This window comes from Pyxicephalus adspersus, chromosome 2 (assembly GCF_032062135.1).
Source record: "Pyxicephalus adspersus chromosome 2, UCB_Pads_2.0, whole genome shotgun sequence".
Taxonomy (NCBI): Eukaryota; Metazoa; Chordata; class Amphibia; order Anura; family Pyxicephalidae; genus Pyxicephalus; species Pyxicephalus adspersus.
In genome coordinates this window covers 73,124,256-73,146,098 of record NC_092859.1, presented here as the reverse complement: position 1 = coordinate 73,146,098, position 21,843 = coordinate 73,124,256, and the positions used below count along the sequence as shown (strand labels likewise).

At 36.3% G+C, this 21,843-nt stretch overlaps 1 protein-coding gene across 2 annotated transcripts in view; it reads right to left on the bottom strand.

Moving 5' to 3' along the window:
• Positions 1–3,615: 3,615 nt before the first annotated feature.
• Positions 3,616–21,843, bottom strand: part of CPLX2 (complexin 2) — a 101,426-nt gene continuing 83,198 nt past the window's right edge. For both annotated transcript variants that reach the window (XM_072400987.1, XM_072400988.1), the window contains exon 4: positions 3,616–6,607. In XM_072400987.1, coding sequence (XP_072257088.1) covers positions 6,410–6,607 — 198 coding nt within the window. In that variant the 3' untranslated portion in view covers positions 3,616–6,409. The remainder of the gene's footprint in view (positions 6,608–21,843) is intronic.

Here is a 21,843-nt window from a genome sequence, read left to right as displayed (position 1 = left end):
TAAGATGAGGGTGGGCAGGTCATAGGAAAGAATGTGTGGGAGCCAAGAGGCAAAGTTAACCAAAAATTGTGATACCGGGCCGAAGGGGTGGTAGACAACAACGACAATGAGGGGTAAGGGGTTAAAACGATGGACGGAGTGGACTTCAAAAGAGGTGAAAAGGAGAGAGGGCAGGGTAGAAAGGGCTCTGTATGTGCACTTAGGTGAGAGAATGAGACCCATACCACCCCTACTCTGTTGCCAGGTCTAGGGGTATGTGTAAAGTGCAGGCCTCCATAGGAGAGAGCAGCAGCGGAGGCAGAGTCAGAAGAGAAAAGCCACATTTCAGTGAGAGCCAGGAAGTTCAGAGATTTGGAAAGGAGAAGGTTGTGTATGGAAGTTAATTTATTGCCAACAGATCTGCCATTCCATAAATATCCAGACTGCCAGAGGGGGTAAGAACTTATGGGTAGGGTGAATGGGGATGAGGTTAGGAGAAGGGTGTATCTTGCTGAAGAGGGAAGAGAGAGGCTGTGGGGGGGACACCAGAGTTGGGTGAGATGTCACCAGAAAGTAGCAGTAGAGAAAAAAGGTGAAGGAGCACAGACAGGGAAAGCAGGAGAGTGAAGGAGCAGACAGTGAGTTATCAGACTGGGGGCGAGAGGGAATAGAACCAGCAAAGAGAGTGCAGGGTGAATAATACATTCTTACAGATAATTGAGAACCATATGAGTACAACAAACAATGTGGCAAACGGTCCATGAGAAGGCGGTCCTGTAATGTGGGTTGTAGTGAGGTTTATGAGCTTGTTGAGTCCCAGAAGTGGGATATTATGAGTCAGTCACAGAGATGGTTTGGTGAAATAGCAGTTCAGAATGGCAGCAGCAGAGGGTGATGAATCAGTCCAAAGGCAGGAGATGGGAGTTGCAGATTGTAATTGTATGTCCAATTTTGTTCCAATTCCTGTTTCAATTCCCTGGATTAATTCCCATTGCACTTATTATTTTTGGCACATAAGATTTGGGCACATAACCAGGCTCCCCATGTGACCTTGCCTGTTGTTTAAATAGAAGTGCTTTGGGCCCTGGATATGGATGGACTGATGGAAGTAACAAGCAAAGAAATAGAATTTAATTGTTATTTCTTTATTGCTATTTGTTAACTGGTCTAGGCCAGTAAATGATTTAGTTTCAACTACTTTTACTATGCGGAATAACTGCAGAATAAAAAAAGGTAATTTAATTTGCTCCAGCATGTGCAACAACATTAACAGGAAACTATGCTAAAATGTTCTGCATGTTGCAGGTTTGATGAATATTCCCTTGGGTGTGGTGGAAAGCTACCAGAGAGAAAGAATATTGGAAAAGGAAACAGGAGCTGGACCAGACTTAGTCAACATGACCAAACTCTGGAAGCCCTCTAGGCAATTTCAAGGCCTTATTGGTCCAGTTTAGAGATATCCAATGCACATAGCCATTAGAGCATTCTGTGTCCAACATGAATTTGCTTCTGTGTTTTGTGTCAAATCACAGTTTTGGAAAAGTGACCGCTGACTTAACACCTTCCAGTTATAGCTAGTGTCTGGTAGGCTGGATCACCTACTAGCTGTATGCATCTGTAACTAGTTCCAGTTTTGCAGCATCTATGAAAAAAGAAACATAACACTTTGGATAGACTGGCCCATTTAGCCAGTGTTATTATTAAATAAATGCACAGATACTGACTTTTCTGCTCAAGACACTTAAATCAAACTAATTTTTGCTCTTCCCAATATAGTAGTATGGTGTTAAAAGTGATGCCCTCTGGGTTTGACAAGTGTCGAAACATTTTGCAAAAAATTAAGCACATTTGTTACAATAATAGTAAATGCAAACAGAAGCTTTCAGTGCCTCCATGATCTATTGAAACAAAATGATATTCCCTGCAGGGTAAACAGAATTTGGCAGACACTGGGGACAATTATACATTTGCACAAGATAAATTCAGGCAATATTTTTGTCCCTGAATCACAAAGTATGAAATAAAGCCTAATCTTGTTCCTTTTGCTATATTTCCAAAATTCATAATTCTAGTAAAGCAGTGAGATTGCTTTGTGTTCCACATGCAAACATTCTGTAGATGCCCCTCACTGTGGATTGGGTTTATGGATTTATGGTGACACATAACATCACCATTATGAACGAGTATGAAATGAAAGCCAAGGGGGAGAATAAGGACATGTAATAAAAGCAGTGTTTTCCAATATCAATAGGTATCCAATAGGTATCACTATAGCTCTATACACATTATTGTGGCAGACAATTGCCAGATTAAACCCGTCCCCTTCCATAATGCCTGTTAGTGATGTTAAAGGCAATCTGTCAGGATGACATTCATTGTGCCAAATAAATAATGCAGGTTCAGTATGCAGTATTTTCTACTGATAAATTGGTATGATGTTTTAGGGCTTCTGCAGTTCACAATTTTTTTGGATTATTACACAACATCCTGGTTTAGGTGTATGTTAAGCTAAATGTTTATTCTCATTTTGGATTGAGGTGAGAACATGTCATACTATTTCAGTTGTTACCAGATCAGGATGTAAGGGTAAATCTTCCAATGGTCATGCTTTTTCTTATGATAACGGTCTCATTTTGTAGGGGTTTCCTTTGAATTCCTGTTGGGTGTCAGAGGCAGGAAGAAAAGACTTTTCAACAGGATACAGACAGCAAAAATATATAAATTGAGGATTCAACCCTTGCCTACTTTATTCAGAACTAAACTTAAACACTATGACAATACATTCACTTCAAGTTGTTATACCTCCTGTTTTACAGAGCTGGAGTCCCCCACCATTCTGATAGGAATTTGTATATTCCTTCAGTGTTTGCAAAGCTTTTAAGTGCTCCAGGGCCAAAGAATACTAGCTGTGTTCCAACTACGACTGAAGTGTGTAAATGGTAGAAATATTAGTATGAGCCAAGAATACTAAATGTTAGTGTTTTCTGTAAAAATTGTTTTGGCAATACTGGTACAACACAAATAAAAAAATTGGAAGGTTTATCGTGCTTATATGATAGTGCCCATTAAATGTAATTATCTCTTGCCATGGGCACTTCTCTCATGCCAGGTACCCAGTATGACAGTTATGCCTCAGAAGCACAAAAAATGCTCTCTACCCTACCTAATACATATATGAAACCATTTAAACCCTCCTGTGCCTCTCTTAAATTCACTCAACTGCCCAAGTTTTTATTATAAAGTCCTGCTTGCAGTAGGTGTAGTGTGAACAGTAACACTGGTAGAAACTAGCACTCCAGAAATCACTAGAAAATCCATTAAAATCCAATTTTCAAATATGAACTGGGATGGTCAGACACTTTTTCCTCAATTTATTTTAGACTTACATTATGCTGATTCCTAATGCCACCGTTCAATGACTTTTGAGCCAATACTACTTATGCTTTAGTTATTGCACTTACAATAAACCTTGCTTTGTCCATGCATGGCTTAGCATGTAGTCTTGGAGTCAGAGAATAGAATCTTCCATCTGAGTCCTATCATACAAACTATGATTTAAAGAGCAAGATTTATGTTGTCCTCATCATTCTTGAATAAAAGTACATAAACGATACAAACAACAAAAGCAGACACAAATGAATTTGCTTTTTTTTCATTACTATGTTTATGCATAGTAAAAAAAGATGTCATATCTCTTGTGACATAAAATTGTATTATCGCATTCACAACTCAAAGATCTCTGGTAGAATTGATTGCTTTCATATTTGTCCTCAACAGAACCTCTAGCACAGAGTTGTTGCTGAATCATATATACTTGTGTGCATAACAGAAAAAAAAACAATACAACACAAACTTTACAAGACAGCAAGTAATGGCTATGGCTTTATCTCCTACAGAAGCCCTGGGGTCTCAATGACTGGTCACTGCTGGTTGGCTCCCAGCCATGTGACATGGGCAGCTTGGTATTACCGTGAAACAAAAGCATGCATGTATGAAACATATACCCTTTACTGAAAGTCATAGGATATGATAGTCAAAACACACAGCAAACAGAAGAAGAAACATAGAACATTTCCATGTACATACATACACACTAAACATACACATATATATATATTTAAACACACAGAACTGTACATAAATGTATGCAAGGTCCACTCACAGTATCCCAGCTTACAAAGATTATTTTATAAATAAATATATATATATATATATATAACTATATATATATATATATATATATATATATTGTATACCCTTATCACACTTTTAATATATAGTAGTTTAAAACAGTGCAAAAGCCATTGCCTTTTATTTACGCTCTCAGTGAAAATCTAATAATTTACTAATGTAATATTGGGTTATTAAGTATACACATTAAATTATGTACATAGCTATGTGTGAAAAAAATAAACTGCATTAATGTATTTGTCTGATTATATTCCTTAACTGCAAAGGACAAATATAGTCATAAGGCAATTAGAGTACATTTTGGGAACATTTATGTCAACCTTTAGTATATGAGTTGTAGCAGACCACACACCTCTTGGTTTAGGACATAAAATGTGGTCCTATTGTCTGACTTTTAAGCCTTACCCTCAGATAATTGAATGTGTTCAACTTTTTATTGGTAATACATATTCTGTAGTCCTAAATGCCATCAAACTGAGGCATCACAGAGCAAAAAGTGTACCGTTATCTAGAACGTGGTCATTGGAGATTGAATGTTTGAATCTTGTTCTTCAGATTAAATAAGATCCAATCTCTGGAATGTTACAGTATTCACTTGGCAGTTTATTGGCTTTACTTGCTATTTTAACCATTGCTTTTAAAAAAATACACATGTACTTTATGCAATTAAATAAAAATCAATACTCTAGTTCTAAATTTTTTGTCAAACAGCCTTCAATGCGATGAGTTACTGAAAACTTACTCTTCTTAAACTGTACATTAGGGTCACTCACTTGAAGCCTATCTCTCTATATCATAAGGTATGGCCAGTGTATTTTCACTTTCTCCACATGGTAATAAAGAGTTGAAAAATATCAGCTATTTCTATAACAGGGTCTGTAGTTTGGTCCTTGTAAATTTTTCTTTGTCCCAAAGAGATAAACTGGTTAACTAGTGGAGACGTTAGACTGAAAACAGACACTGATAGACATATAAAAAGATAAATCACTTTGGTCTGATAAAAAAAACTCCAAAACACTACCATAGTGGAAAAAAGATTGGCTGAAAACAAATGTACACATGCCTATATATACACACCAGGCACCCAGCTCTTATCTGGTCCTTGTGTTATGAATGTAAACAGTATAACTATGGTGATAGGCACAGGACTAAGACAGACAGTGCTTCAATTATTTTTTTTAAAAGGCATCAAACACTTGTATTTTCCTAAGCATGCAGTCAGCATCATTAGTCATAGAAATCCAAACAAGAAGTCTCTTGGTCCACATCAGAGCCCATTGGTAGGTCCACTTTACGCCCTGGACTCCTCTGTCATACTTCCCCTTAAATGATATTGCTTAGCGATCTGCAGCTTGCATCCAGACCTATCCAGAACTATGCGATGTTTTACTTTGTGTTCTTTGGAAGGAACATCTGTACCCTGGAAGTTATCTACTGCAGTTCCCATAAGCAATATAACAACAGGGGAGGTAAAAAGCAGAAAAACACAATTTACAATGTACAGAACAGATGAAAACACACCAGGGTTTCTCCACATGCATCCCATGACATATGCCAAGCTCCCAGATATCACAAAGTGCGTGACAAAATTCACAAAAGTAGACATGAAATCTGTATATGAACTTTGTCACTTTGCATCCTAGTGCCCTTACGGGACAGAAGCTAGTTATTTACACACAATAACACTCTACAGATTATTATTGTGTTGAGTGTATTATGAGTGTTGAATTACAAATTTGCAATGGAGAGTTGGACCTTCTTTGTTTTTCATCTCTAGTGGATTTGTATAGGGCACGTACTGTAACCCTAGTGAGTTATCCTGCTAGAAGATCTGCTCAGGAGAGAGTACATTTCAATTACTGTTCCAAAACAGGCAAAAGTTGTCAAATTTGTCACTGCTATGACCAGCGTTTTGAGCAGCAGTGAGCTTTGTCCATCTGTTATGATGTATGGCATAATGACCAAAGTCTGAAAAAGTAAAGAAGAAGAAGAGGTGTTTTGTGTCCTTGCGTTCACAAATATGTAAGTTTGTGCGCCTTCGTGGTTGAAAGTTTGTTTTTTATTTTTTTATTATTTTTGTTGGTACAGAAGAGTGTGTGGCTAGACAAATGTTGCTTATACTTATGTCATCCATTTGTGTGCTTATATTTATCTATTTATCAAGAATTTCTTTGCTGGTCCCTTTTTTGTAGCTGAAAAGAAGTTTGGCTAAAGAAGATGTCCACTTGGCTGGCTATGGTTACTTTTTGAACATATCCTGGAGAGGACCTGGGAGGTACTTGAGTACGGTGTCCAAAATGCTCTCCTCTTCCTCCTCATCATCATCCCCACATCCTGCAGGGATGGCTTTCTTTGGGCGAGTCAAACTGCCCTCACAAGGTTGCTCCATAGCTGCTTTTTCTTCGGCTTCCTTTTCTTCTTTCTTTTTTAAACCATACTGTAAAGTAAAAAGAGAATGTGTCAGGAATATTTGTAAAACTTATAACATTGGTTATTTGCTAGCCAAGGCCCCATATTAGGTAAATGGTTGCATCCATTCAAGGCTGCTAGGCTCTAATATTTTTTTTTTTAAAGTTTTACAAGGGGATTTCCGTAATCCATTTTGCCTTACACAGTCCTACTACCCTATATACAAATACATGGGATGAATAGCCAGCAGTAAAATAATTATGAACATATTTGTCCTGTTCTGATTGTGTTGTCATTAACAAAGTAAGTAAGTTAGAGGAAATGTATTTAGTGACACCTTAGGCAGCAAAAAACAACAAAATTCTATAAATATAAAAAAAGAAAAACATCACTAACTACTAACGTCACTAACTAATCACAATTTTACCACTTTTCATAGGTCACAAATTTCTCAGGCATTACAATTGAGCCATTGTTTAACTTATTTTGTGCCTATATTAATGTTGGCACCAAATTGGAAGTGCCTGCTGTCAGTTTACGTAAGTGCCAAAATGACAGAACCAAAAAGTCCATGTTACAAGGAAAATATGGTTTCTACTTGGTTGCAGTTGGGTAAAGTATTTTTCACACTGCTCTTTATATTTTTAAGCTAGATGCACCTTGAACAATTGACACGTTCTATGTTCCACTTCCTATGTTTTCAATCCAATATCGGCTGAACGTCAAAACTCTGCATCGACTTCCTGACAGCAACAACAGTGGTTCATGTCTGTACAATATGCACTAGCATGACTAATTACAGTTTCTACTAGATGTTTTTTATATAGAAAGGAACCAAAATAAAAGATACATATCATTCCAGGAAGTGACGTTTGAAGTGAGTCTTCTGAATGAAGACTTTCATGTAGGTTCACCAGGCTTTCTAGTCATAAAAGCTGTGTATTTAAAAGTATTAAATAAAAACACATTTTAAAACAAGATCCTGTAAAAGCTTATATAATATTTTAATAATGTGGTTTACATATACTTTATATAATGATAGACTGAAGATAAACTTTGCTTTTGGAAATTATACATGGATTTATACAGAAAAGTTGTATCACCATAAATAGCTTAGAGAGCCTTGATTCTGATACTGCCAAATAATAAATGCTTAATACCATCAAATTTTTTTTATAAAAAACAAACACATCCCTTGCTAACAAGATAATAATGATAATAATTCATGTAACAGAGGTACAGGTATCAATAATTCATATTACTATTTATAATACTCAACACACTCACAACAACATAAAAACCATCCTAAACTGAGTTTATGATAAGGTACAACTGGAGCTAAATAAAAGCAATAGGCTCAATTCACCACACTATACCAAAGGTAATATTTACTATAATAATAGACAAATCCCTTTAATGTTCACTTTTCATTGGTATAAATGGTTATTAAGGGAAATGTCAGTTTGTGTAATTCAATAAATAGAGCTGTTTGTCTTTGGCCAAGTTGCTATAGTTTCTTCTTCACACTTCATGACAATTTGGAAGAACTTTTCTACTTTTCTTCTTAGGCTACACACGTTAGATTTTTCATGATATCTTTCACAATCCTTTCCAATGACAAAAGACTATAAGGTGCATGAATGTGTGCTGCATGAATGTGTGCTGTACATACACCACCGTTCTGCTCTATAGACTGGAGAGGGGGAGAACAACGGAGCGGCACCCGTTTCGATCATTACGATCGTTCGTCGTTAGTGGATCCCCCAGGACGGACGGACATGAACAATGCTGGATGAGCGCTGTCCACAGGTCAGATTCTGGTCCAATTCAATCCCTGAGGTGATTATCAGACGAGAATCATCTGACATGTATCCTTAGGCACTAACAAGAAAAAATAGCTTTGCTTTAAAGCACCTGGATGTATTTAATTGATTTAGGCTGAACATTAAGTTTGGCTTTAAACCTGACAACAAAATACACTGTGTTCCATCATCAGTATTTGTATGTGTTCACACATAAACTGATAAAGTAAGCTTTAGAAGCTCCAAGTAAGAGTTCAGTAACGACTCAATAAAACAAGAAGAACAAAAGCAGGCCTTGTTTGACCTTGGGTGAAATCTTGATTAATGAGGAAAAATCTGATTTATAGTTGACATATTTTATTTTTCTCTATCATAACAAATGTATTATCCACCAGTGTTATGGCAGAAGAAAGAAGCAAATTAATTGGTAAATCAGAGATGCAAGGATTTCAGCGATAAAATACAAACATTGATATATTTTTGTTTTGATCAAGAGAACTTGAGGACTGAAAAGATCCTAATAATCCTCACCTAAAGGCACCTACAGTCATAAGCTTTCACCTCATCCAGTGTCCATATGGGAAGAAGTCACAAATATCCAGAGAATTGTTGCTGGAGTGGGAGAGGCCAAGCAAGCAGAACCTTTTTGTGCTATTCTCCATAGGAATAAACAGCAGTTGTTTTGGATCGATCATTTATCAATCCACAGCAGCATTGATGGACTGCTCTATGCATGTCAATTTTTTGCCAGAGATGAGTGGTTGTGCCTATTTGTAGCTTTAACTTTATGGACTATTGCTTGGGCTGAATGAGATAACCCACACACATGTAACACATGTAAGTACTTGGTCTTAGGCTATGTACACACATGCAATAATTATTAGAATTAAACGAACGATTAAAGACCCATTAACGATTATGCACGATTATTTTGAACGATCGTATTGTGCACAATTCTGTACATGCTGTAACGATATGATTGTTCAGATATAATCCACCAATAATGTACACACACTAGATATGATTGTTTGAACGAACGATGCAGGAAGTGACGTACAGGAGAAAGTGTATCACAGAACAATCCACTATCACTGAATGACCGTACACACAATAGATAGCGAACGATCATCACCCAATCAGGTCCGCAGGATGGTTGTTTGTATCCATTCCTCGTTCATCAGCATCATTGGCCAGTCTTTGTGCACTTATTTTGTTTATAATTATTGGACGATTCATCGTTAGTCGTTCATTTCCAACGATAATTATTGCACGAGTGTATGCAGCCTTACACCTAATATTTTATTTCCAAGGAAACTGAAAAGTAAAAACTCTGGTATCTCAACTCCTAGATAACTGCAATTTACCATCATTTGCCACTGAGAGTAACACCAGAGAAAAATAACTTTTCATTCCATCATCTATAGATTCTCCAGCAGAGATAACATTGCACACAGATTTGAAACCTAGAACCATACATCAAAAACATAACAGGGAATGGAAATTCTACCTACACAACACCAGAAAGGAGACATATTTTGTCTCTATTTTGGGGGAAAAATAGAAACTTTATTTTTTTCTGAAATGGAAAAATCTGAAATGGCCCATTTATTTATTTCTTTTTACTATCGACTACATCTTCCTGACAGGATATTAAAAATCTGAGTCCTTCTGCGCCCACCTAATGATTAGATGAAACATTTGCAGTAGGAATGTGGCTCCCGGTGAGAGATGATAGAGATAGCACAAGGTTTTCTAATATTAGGAGATGGCGTGATAACATTGAACTTTCTTAAACCTCTTCAGTGATAACATACAGTTGATCTCACAAGGTCACAGATGGGAGCGTAAGTCTATGGCTTGCATTTAAGTTGATTTAACCTGAAGCCTGTCAAATTATTACCATCACTGCTGAGTGAAACGAGAAGGCTACACTGTTACGTATAAGTAAATTATAATACTCTTTCTTTTTCTACTGAGGTGGTTTTTTAATATGACAATGGGTCTTATCTCATTTGGTTTGATGGTACTGACAGCGTTGGCAGGCACTCTAAATCAGATAGGCAATGAATTATTTCAGACTTGAAGAAAAAAAAATACAAAACTTAGGATAAACTGGCAGGCACAGTATAATGGTGTTTCCTACTTTCTGATAAAGAGGCTTTAAGCAATAAAAACCTCCACAGATTACTTATTATAGCATAGGCACATATTTTTCATAGGCAACTATACCATAGAGGTAAAGTAAACGTAGAGACATAAATCTAAGGCACACATACATATTTAGTTTTTAGGAGCTCCCCTACCATCATCCTCAGGGAACCCCTGCTATCATTACTATATCCATAGCCCACAGTACATTAGTGTGATAGTCAGGACAGAGAATGCTTCCAACATTGCTGGTCAGCAAAAGGAATGTCACCCTTACAGAACATTGATGCCAGTTAAATTGACTTGAGAGGCATAAATTGCTAATTGCTACAGGAATCCCTAGAAACTTCCTAAGGAACTCTTGTATTCCATGGAGCCCTGTTTAAAAAACACTACACTAGAGCCTTCTGCCACGCTATTGCCAATAGGCCTGATTTAATAAAACTCGGCAAGGCTGGAAAGGATACACTTTCATCAGTGAAGCTGGGTGATCTAGCAAACCTGGAATACATCTGGTCCAGGGTTTAAAACATTTGCTAGCAAATAGCAATGGACTTTGAAGAAATCCAATCAGGCCCAATATCTTAACCCAACAATTAGCTGGAACATACACAGGGACCTCCATCCCTACATTACAGCACATAGGCCCAGTGACTGGTCACGCAGGCACTGCATAATGCCCTGTATTTTAGCAGGGGTGAGTTGCATGTGTCTTCATACCTTAAAATGGCATGTTTTTCTCTAGCATTGCAAGTCAATTGTAAATACTTGTGCTTTTCCATTTTTGCTCTAAGGTGGAGGAGTTATATAGCTCTACATGAACAAATACAGAGACAGGTAAACCAGTTAGAAACATTGGAAATACAACATATTCCCTACAATTATTCTCAAATATAGCTTGAATGTAAGCCATACTTCTACTTTTCCCCTCTGATTCTAAACCAAAGAATAGAGCCCGAACAGTCAAAATCTAAAATAAATACTATGTAACAACAATTTCTTTTGTTTCATCATGTACAAATCAAATAGATGATGTTTGAGCTGCAGATAATATCATTCAAATTATTCTTAGTTAACCGTAATGCCCCCTAAATAACTCCTTCATACCATTTTTTGAACAGTGCTTTACTGCTAAGAATCATATTTTAATAAGAATTAGAGTTTAATTATTAAGAATTAGAGTTGCTTCACGTTTATTTTACAGAATCCTTTATCAAATTTACTTTTGTTTCCTATCTGTCTCTGTACACCACTAAACAGATAATTTGCTAATTTTATATCATATATTATATCAGGATCTCCGAACATCCCAGCTTTGTTCATTTGCTAGCATAGAAGAGAAAACTTTCTTTACAAAACATGTTGATTTTGTAAGATATTTTTTTATTGTGTTAGGTCTAAAAAAAAAAACAGATAATTGTATAAATTTTCTTAACAGCCAAAGCCAACCTCAAGGCAGGCAGCTACTGTTGTGCTGTCAGAAGAATGCTGAAATATGTCTGGCATAGGTGAAAGGAGATTGTTTGCGGTTAGAATTATACAATTTCTTTGCCAACTCTGTAGACTGAAAAAGAAAGCTTTCAAAACAAATCTGATTTCTTTTTGCTGGAAGGCATGACACCAACTTGGAGGAAGATGCCTAGTATGTGTAATCAACTGTGTTAAGCAGTGAATGGTAAAGAGCAATATCAGTGAAATGAATCAGTGATCTGCTAATGAATAAAATAAACACCACAACTGCGATATAATCAGAATTGTTCACTCAGTTTGCCTTATTCTGAATTCTCTATAATCCATTGCAACATTCATTTACAGCTATTCTGATATGATTAGCAGGAGAGCAGTAGAAGTGAATTTGGATAGTTTTATGTTTCAAATATCAATGACATTCATTATTTTTAACTGTCTGTGGCAGGCAACAACAAACCTCCAAGGAATCTGTGCAATGGGCTAATGTACTATTGCAATGTATGGATGAGAATCTGTTTGAGTAGATAGGCTGATACTTATAAAGGAGACAAGAAAGAAACTAACATATTCAGAAAGAAACCAACAATGGCAGCTTCTATGTTCTTTTCAGTACAGGTGCCCTTTAAAATCAAACTTTCTCCCTACTGGGGAATTGAAAGAGCTGCTGCCATATGATGCATGGTCAAAGATGGAAAGGCTCCAGAGTTAATAAATTATTAAGTGGACAAATGCAGTGCACAGCCTGCAAACTCCTTACACCACAATGAACATTATGATAAGAACGGATGCATCAGCAGAAATAAACAAAGCTAAAGGGAGAAAGGTGAAATGAGAGAGAGATGGGCAGAGCTGTCACGCCATTTTCTCCAGCCCAGACCTAATGTGCATGAAAAGTACAGCAGAAAATGGATAAAGAAGAAGGTATGCATAAGGGAGTAAACAGAACACATTGACTAATAAGCATAGTGTATAGTGATGCTAGCCCATTATTTCTGACGTCTAGGCAAAACGCGTCTGATGATTCGCTTCAGTGCCCTAATTCTGATTTCTGTCTTGGAGATCAGACCCCTTTATTTGGCACACTGATGACTTGGAAAGATAGTCTGATGTCTTCTATGCAGTTTGTGCCCTCATAGCATATAACAGTTCCAGTCTAATTTCAAGTCAGCAGTGAGCATCCCCTGTGACAAAAATCATTTAAAGGATAACTAGAACAGAAAATACAGAAATAGCTGAACCTTTACTTATCAATTGCAGTACTTTTTTTCCTTCTTGGTAAATTGCATAATATTTACACTGCTTTCTTAGAATTATAAATCAAAAATAAAATTTAAATACCATTTAAATGCCAATATAACACAATCAGTACTGTGCAATACAATTTGCATTGATCTCTTTGTAAAAGCAAACACATTTTACAAGTTTATAAACTGACCTTTTATGTATTTTTTTATTGCTTCTTTAAAATGTTTATTTTATTTTAGGAATAATTATAAACTACAGGTTTAAATTTCAGTGATATTTACAGAGCATACTGGGCTAATAAAGTCTAGAATTGCCTGCCTTAACAAGAAGAGGGGGAGGATGCTTAATTATTTATAATCAACCTAACACTAATGGCAAGCTAGTCTGTTCCTGTGGGATCCTGTTTAATACAATCTAATTTATTAAAATGTTTTAACCTACAAATGTTTAAAAACCTGAATTTGCTTCTAGCCAATAACTTAATAATAACAAATATAGAAAGGATTTCAACAAAGGACAAAATCAGCTATATACATAACTTTTTACCACCCAGGTATGTCTATGCGTCTGGCTTCTTTGCTTTACACTCTCATTCTTATATTCTTGTTTTACACTATTTCTCTAGTTTACTACCTGTAAAGAAAAGTGCTATCTTAAAACCCAATTATTAAATATCTAAATTTCAAGCAGTCAATTTAAAACACTTTTCATCAACTGGGAGTCACAAATACAAATCCAAGTAATCTTGGACTTTCTACTTCAGAAAAACCTGAGAAACCTCAGTCCTCACCTCAGTCCTACAAAATGAAAATTGTAACTCTGCTGACTTGCACAAGTATTTATAAAGTTTAGATGATAACCATCAGATGCTTTAAAACATTACCATGGACAGATATTTCATTTCATTGCATGTCTTTAGCACAAGCTCACAAGGTTACTGCTAGTATTGTTATGGAAATGGTTTACTATCAGCCCCCAAAGTCGGTTGTGAATTATATGTCTAGTGTGCTTCCTAGTTTAGTTCTGCATTACTCCATACATTATATCTCATTATTTGTGCCAACCCACTATTTGCCATTCACTGTGGCTCAATTGGATTGGGTGAAGCAGTGATTTGTGACATTATCTCATGAAGATCTGCACAATTTTAATATTGAGTTATTTGTCTGGTGAAATCCTCCCAGACTGGTGGACTCCTATGCTGCCTTTTAGCTTTCCATGTTCCTTTTTGACAGAGTCATTCAAAAAGACTTAAATCATAAGACATAGCCCCTAATATTATATCTTATTATATCTCATTATTTGTGCCAACCCACTATTTGCCATTCACTGTGGCTCAATTGGATTGGGTGAAGCAGTGATTTGTGACATTATCTCATGAAGATCAGCACAATTTTAATATTGAGTTATTTGTCTGGTGAAATCCTCCCAGACTGGTGGACTCCTATGCTGCCTTTTAGCTTTCCATGTTCCTTTTTGACGGTCATTCAAAAAGACTTAAATCATAAGACATAGCCCCTAATAAAGAAGAATTGCACTACCAGTGGCTACAAACACCACTGTCATCTGTATAGTCTGTTCGTCCACATCCTAAGCTCTTGTGCTGTTTACATTGTTTTCAACGTATGATCATCTTTCAGACAACATCTGAATTATTCAGTGGTAACAAAGTGCCATTGGCATTCTCTTGGCACTGCAAGCTACCACTGGTTCATCTTTACTCTTGACTTCTTGTTTGGCTCAGTTTGGATTTGACCATTGTCACACACCAATGTACCTCATTTCATTTATAAGGCCTGTTCGTTATGTGAGCATGGTAGAGGCAAGAATGCTAGGATTAGAATCAACAAGAACAGTGATGTTAAGCCTTTTGTCTACCTGGCTTCTAACAATAAACTAACAATTTAATTTAGACAGCATGTAACCCAAAGTCTTACCTAAAAAAAAACAATCAACACAATCTATACCCAGTCCTCAAATCATAGACCTTTGCACTTCACGGTTTTTGGCAAATCTAAAAGACATTACAATCTATTTGGAATGTGTGTAGCCATCTATATTAAGATACCTGTCTGCACCATTGTAAGATTTTGCAAAAAGAATAAATGTACATAATAAAAAAAAGCTTTTAATATGCACAAGTCACACTTTGCAGTTTTAAATAAGCATTAGTGATTAAAACATTACAGAACAAAATGCTGTTAGATTAACTACTAGTTTACTGCTTAATTGAATTCCAAATAGTGGAAAACACTAAAAGCACTATTGATTTGCCTTTAAAAAATTAGAGCATTCTGAAAAATCAGATGTTAGCTTAAAAAATAATACAGCTCCTGTCTAAAAAATATTTAAGAAATAATGCTGCCAAAGTTCCTGCTACCATTACAAACATTTTTTTAATCCTATTACTAGACTGTTAAATACGTTTTCAGATTGGCATTAACTACTGTATCTTCTCATAGTAATTGTTTTCTTTATCATCTCTTACTGATCTTGCTATAATAACAGCATTTTCTAAATTGCTTTTGAAATGCTGTGTAAGCAGTTGGGCAGGGATAGATTGCAGGAATAAATGACAGCAGCTGTTCTGTCTGTTGCTTCATGTATAAGGACACTGCCTCCCCATAGACTGGAGAGATGTATCAACAGATCTGCGATAGAATACCAAATCTAAAATGACAGTACTCTGCTTTTGACTTTTAATTAACCTTGAAATGATATCCATTCCGCTAATATTAATGCTAAATGAAATGAGATAAAAAAGAATGTCATTGAACGATATAATAGACATGAATATGGGGGCATGAAAATGAATCAGTGATTACGGGGCGATAAACATTACATTAATTATATTACATTAATACAAGTGCCTTACTGAAAGAAACCATACTTACATTCTTGTAAAAAAAGAGATCTGTATTTGTCTACATCCTTCTAAAAAGGGGATCCGGTATGTAAAGTAAACTCTACTTCCTTTTAAAGACTTAAAGGGGTACTTCCTGTACCTGAACATATTTGTGTTTAATGAAATTATAATTTTTAGCTACAAGGGAAGTATAAATGATGGTTGGCAGTATTATGCTAGGACAGGGATTCTTGGGTTATAGAAACCAAATAATGGGGTATGGCATTGAATCCATGAATAATTAAAGTCATAACAAGATCCTCTGTAAAATTTTACCTGAAACCAAATTGGAGAATGGTCTTAATGTGCTGACATGCAAGTAACATCATTAGAATCTAAACCTCAATTTCAGTTTTGATAAGATTAAAAATCACAGTAGTTATATCTAACCTATTTGTGGTTATCCATTTTTAAATAAAATAATATGATATAGTCTTTCTGATTTTCTTTTCAATGTTCTATTCCCAAACATCTAAATTTAAAGTGAAGCCAAACAGTTGAAGTCATCCTGAGACCTATTAGGACTGGTGATGATAATGATGCAGTGAATATGAGCATATATTGGATAATTCATTGTGGGTCTGTAATTATGAAAAGGTTAAAGCACATCTAAACATAAAAGGAAAAATGTAATATATAGCAGTTTACCAATACTTTGATGATTGATGTTTTTGGAGACCAATAAGATTCTAATTGCAAAGCAGAACTAATCTGCCTGATAGATGAACTGATGCAAGCAACAGAATGTGTCTTTTCTTACGTGTACAGCTCTCTGTGAACAGGATATGACCAAACCATGTATAATGGCTGCTACCAGAACTAATATACTGTGAAATCAGGAAAATTGTATTTTTAACACAGATGACAAAGCAGGGATGTTCAATGTGTAGGCAATAAGCAGCTTGGAAATTTTTAAATTGTTTGTTATGCCAGACTATAAATCCACTTTAACCACCTGCTAACCATTTGTGTGATCAAATGAATGGGTTGCATTAGAATAACACAGATTAATGTGTGACGTAACCAAAATTTACACACATGCATCACTACACTGAAGATGTTTGAGACCTGTCCTTATAGTAAACCTTATTGGAGAAAGCTATATACACAAATGAAATACACATATCAGCTGTCTTATCTGCAAACTGATTTGTAATTCTGTCCAGTTACGTTTGTGATTTATACACGTTATATACGCCAGCAAAGCTATAAACATGACAAAACCTCCACTAAGGAATACAGTGACCTTTTTACCTACAGTCTACATCTCTTCTTAATCTGATGACCCTCTCCTAGTTTAAATGCCGTTGTGAAAGCAATGGCAGAATTAGGTATCAATGCAGATTCAGAAATGTATACTTGTAATATACAAATACATTTCATAGCTTTTTTAATCCACAGGTAAATTAAACTGTGTTTTACACATCTAACATTAAATTTGTCACATTATTTGCATTGTTATTCTTTATTGTTGGTCCCTCACATTATTACTGTCATCCTAGTAGATAAATATTTTTTTTAGGTTTTACATCATTTATGAATATTGCAAAATGGCTTAAAAAAGAAAATAGGAAACGGATGTGTTTGTTTGAAGGTGACCTTGTATTAAATGAGGCAAGTTTAGAAGGGAACCATGGACCATTGATTCTGTCTCTGCCACTCCTGGGTGACAAAATAACAGATAGAGGAAGTCATGGCTCATTGATTCTATCCCACTTTCCTTTAACAGCAGGGGAAAGCAGTGACGATCCTTCTTATACACTAGACAATTGTACACTGTTATTGAAACAATACTACCCTTTACAACAAGATGGTTCACAACAGCTCTGACTACCAGAAGAATTTTTAAAAGCTGCATAATTTCTTGTTTGCCATTTATAATTCACCTAAAATTTTTGGCAAAAGTAATTATGTCTTATAATATTATTGTTATGTGTTAATAATAAGAGTCCATTCTTTGGGTGTTAAAGTTTTAACTTGATTCACCTGTCCTTGATCCATCTCTGGTGCCAGCTTTTTTTTACCCAGTCTTGTCCTGTCCTTTGGTCATCTTGATTGGCCAGGCCAGAAGGAAGTAACTCCTGTGTATATGTAAGGTAGGTAATTCATTCACCAGCCAGCTATGCTGGGATTGCACTTGTGCAGTTCAAGGTACCTTTTACAGAAGATTGCAAACAGGCAGGTAAGTTTGTTTTGTTGCATAAATAACATAGCATGCCCCTTTTGCAATAAAGAACCTGACATTTTTAGCTTAAAGTGGAACTAAAGCGAAAAAAAAAACACACTTATCTCTTTAATTCCACAGATCCCTCGATTGCATCTCAATCAGGTCCCGCGCTGTTCTGGAATTCTCCTTTGGCCGGACGCCAGCATCTTGCCCCGTCTCCTTCATTCTTCTGGGTACGTCATCTCGCACTGTGCAGGCGCAAAATCAGGTGACGTAGCCTGCTGTAAAGGGGAAAAAAAGAGTGGCGATCCCACTGCATAAGCGTGAGATCCGTATTTATTTCTCTTCAATGTAGGAAAATGCCTTCTTCTGCGCATGCCTAGGATTGGGCATGCACAGAAGCAGCAGCCAGGAGCTTCACCCATTTAAAAAAAAAAAAGAATATTATTTTTACTTGAAAAAATATAAAGGATTGTCTACCTTTTTATGTAAAGTACAAATTTTAGTTTGGGTCAGCTTAGCACTCAGTTAGCACACAGTTTTTAGATGCTGTCTTGCGTGGTTTACCATTTCTACCTCCATAATTCACTAATATCTGAATATTTGTTACATAGGTAAATAGCTGGAGCTCTTAGGTATACATAAGCTGTACAGCTTCCTTTGGTGTGACTTTGTAAGTGGCAGATGTTTATTAACTTTTCACATGGCAAATACAAGGTATTCTTTTGACAAGTATATTGTTTCCTGCATAGAAGACAGAAACTGGAAGAGTGAAGTCTGTAGCTTTTTGTGCTCTTGCATTGTCACCCTATCACACACACACACTTTCCTAATAAAAAATTCAAATGACCCAGTGACCCTTCGCAGGCATGTTCTACTGTTCGAATGCACTCGTCATAGAAGTGAAAGGTCTCTGCAACGGTTTATACATACATAGGGGTGTATTTATAAATCTTACACAGGCTACTTCTGCTGACATTCACTTTTTAATACCCTCTCTATTTGGAAACTTGATTTCCTTGATTTTAATGCACGATTTGCCCTGTGAAAATATCATTAAACATGATTTGTTCAGACTCTCAGGACAATCTAATGATTGCCCATCTTTTTAAAAGATTCCCTGGTTTCTCGGGGGTATATTAGACCCCTTCGGGGCTCTCTAGCTTGAAAAAAGTGCTAACACTGTTTCCAACACAAGTTCAGCATTTCCAGGTTTTTGTTTTACATTGTTGCTTCTTTTTGTTTTACATTTACTGTAAAAAGAAAAAAAGGAGCGCGCTTCCCTGGCACATAAAACATACATGTTGGTTTTCCCTAAAAAAGGGTGGTTGCGACTGTGTAGCCCAAAATACAAGCCTAGATGCACATGTATCAGAGGGGTGTTTTGAGGGGGGTGAACCATCCAAAAATACTTACCAATGTAATAAAATGTATGGAGGTGTTAGGCAACGCACAACTAGCTGAGCCTTGGAAACAAACTGGTTGCTACCACCCTCATTTCTTGTGTTTCTGGCCATATATTTTTCCCCATACCTAGAAATCCCACAGCCTCCTTTGGCCAGAGACGCAGTGAAAATCACTCGTCTCCTTTCTGGCTTAGTGAACGTTTCCCTTGAATCCCTCTTTCCCTCTGTGGCCCGGTGTGTGAAGGTGAGATTTCTGAGGTATGGCAGGTCTGCAATGTGAAAGTTGCCATGACAACTGATTTCTGACCTGCAGCACCCCTTTGGGAAGTTTGAAAACCACAGTCATATTTATTTTCTACCATGTGTAAATATTTCAAAAGAATCACTGTTTTCAAAGGGAAATATTCAGACTGTATGTTGCCATAAAAGAGCATTCCATAATGAACCGTGGACACCTGTAGACACCCCTTTGGCAATAAGCAAAATTTAGACATTTACACTGAACAAATTTGACATGTCAAAACATGGCTGAACAAGATAAGTAATGGATACTAATGACAGAGGACACCATGAACTTAATGTCATATGTTGCAGTGTTGCATGTAGCAGAAACATGGAATTTGCCCTAGAGTTCCATGTTTAAGGAATACATGAAACATACATATAGGCATACAGATTTTAATAGGCTTATAAGATTACATAAATCCAGCTACATTTGCAGAATAGATTGCTGATCAAAGTAAATGATATACATGTAATTTTTCATCTGAAACACATTTCCTGTTATTGTCTGGGCACTGTGAACCAGCTGCTATTGTGCGTCCAGCATGCAGCACAGACCATGCACGCTTGATGAATCCTAACTATGTTTATTTCATTATTGCTCTCTGTAAACTCGTGCTTTCACCATGAAAACTGCAGGGAATGTGGACCTGGCACAGGCATGTTTCCTCCACCAGCTGTTGTTATAATCATGTTTATTGTGTCATAGCTCTACAAGCAATATTTTAGGAAAAACGTGATAAAACAATGGTAAGAATGTGATTTCATTTCTCTAACTTTATATGATGCTTGTGTTTTCCCCAATGCATACCTATTTAGTTTATACATTAAATGTATATATATATATGATAAATGCTGGGCTTATGGGAGTAAGAGAGATACACCTTTATACCAAATCAAAGGGAAACTGGTTAACCTGCTGGTATTTTATGTATTAGTAAAAGAAAACACTCACAGGAGAATTTTACAAGCTTTATGCAATGTCCTTGGAAAGGAATGCACAATCCCAGCTATTAAAAAAATACAACTCTATGAACTCTTTCTATTTTCTATTTATTCTGTAAAATATGCAATTAAAAATGCTTGGTTTATCAGTTCAATAAGTTGATCATGTCAAGATTTCAGTGTTGTCCTGAGTTCTGTGCACACCTACTTTATTATATAAGGAGTAGTATATAGTTCTCTATAATCTCAGCTTGAAACTGCGGAATGATTACCCTTATGTTTTGAAGATGGTGGATATAATCAGTTTGAGTGGACAAAATTAGGCTCAGTGTACAATCCTAGTATACATAGCTGCCAGGAATGAATGAATGTGCATGAGTGGGAGTTACATCATTTTTGGCCTGAAGACAGCTGAAGATCCTGAACTTGGAAGATAACCAGGTAAAGATGGAGTAAGTTAGTTTAGTTTAAAAACTGCAATCAGGCAGATAAGTTTGTTTCATTGCAGAAGAGACATCGACTGTCCCTTCAGCAATTAAGACCCTGCCTGCTCACAATTTTGGTATTTTTAGATTAGATCCACTTTAAGGCAGGTATGCATTGTAATGATGCTAAAACTATCCTTGACATAAAAAGAATACCAAGTAACTAAGCTGTCTAATGATCTGATGCGTATGAAATTATATCCAGTGCTGGCATTGAATGTAAAAAAGGTCTGTTGTGAAATTTATAAACACAAGGGGATCTATTTAAAAACAGGGAATCTGACATTCCCTCAGACATTCCCTGCTGGGAATTAACTACTGCCATTGAAACACATGGACCTGGAAGATTTCCACCAAGTCAAAGATGAACTCCGGGAAAATGCTAAATTCTTAGTTATCATACATGAAT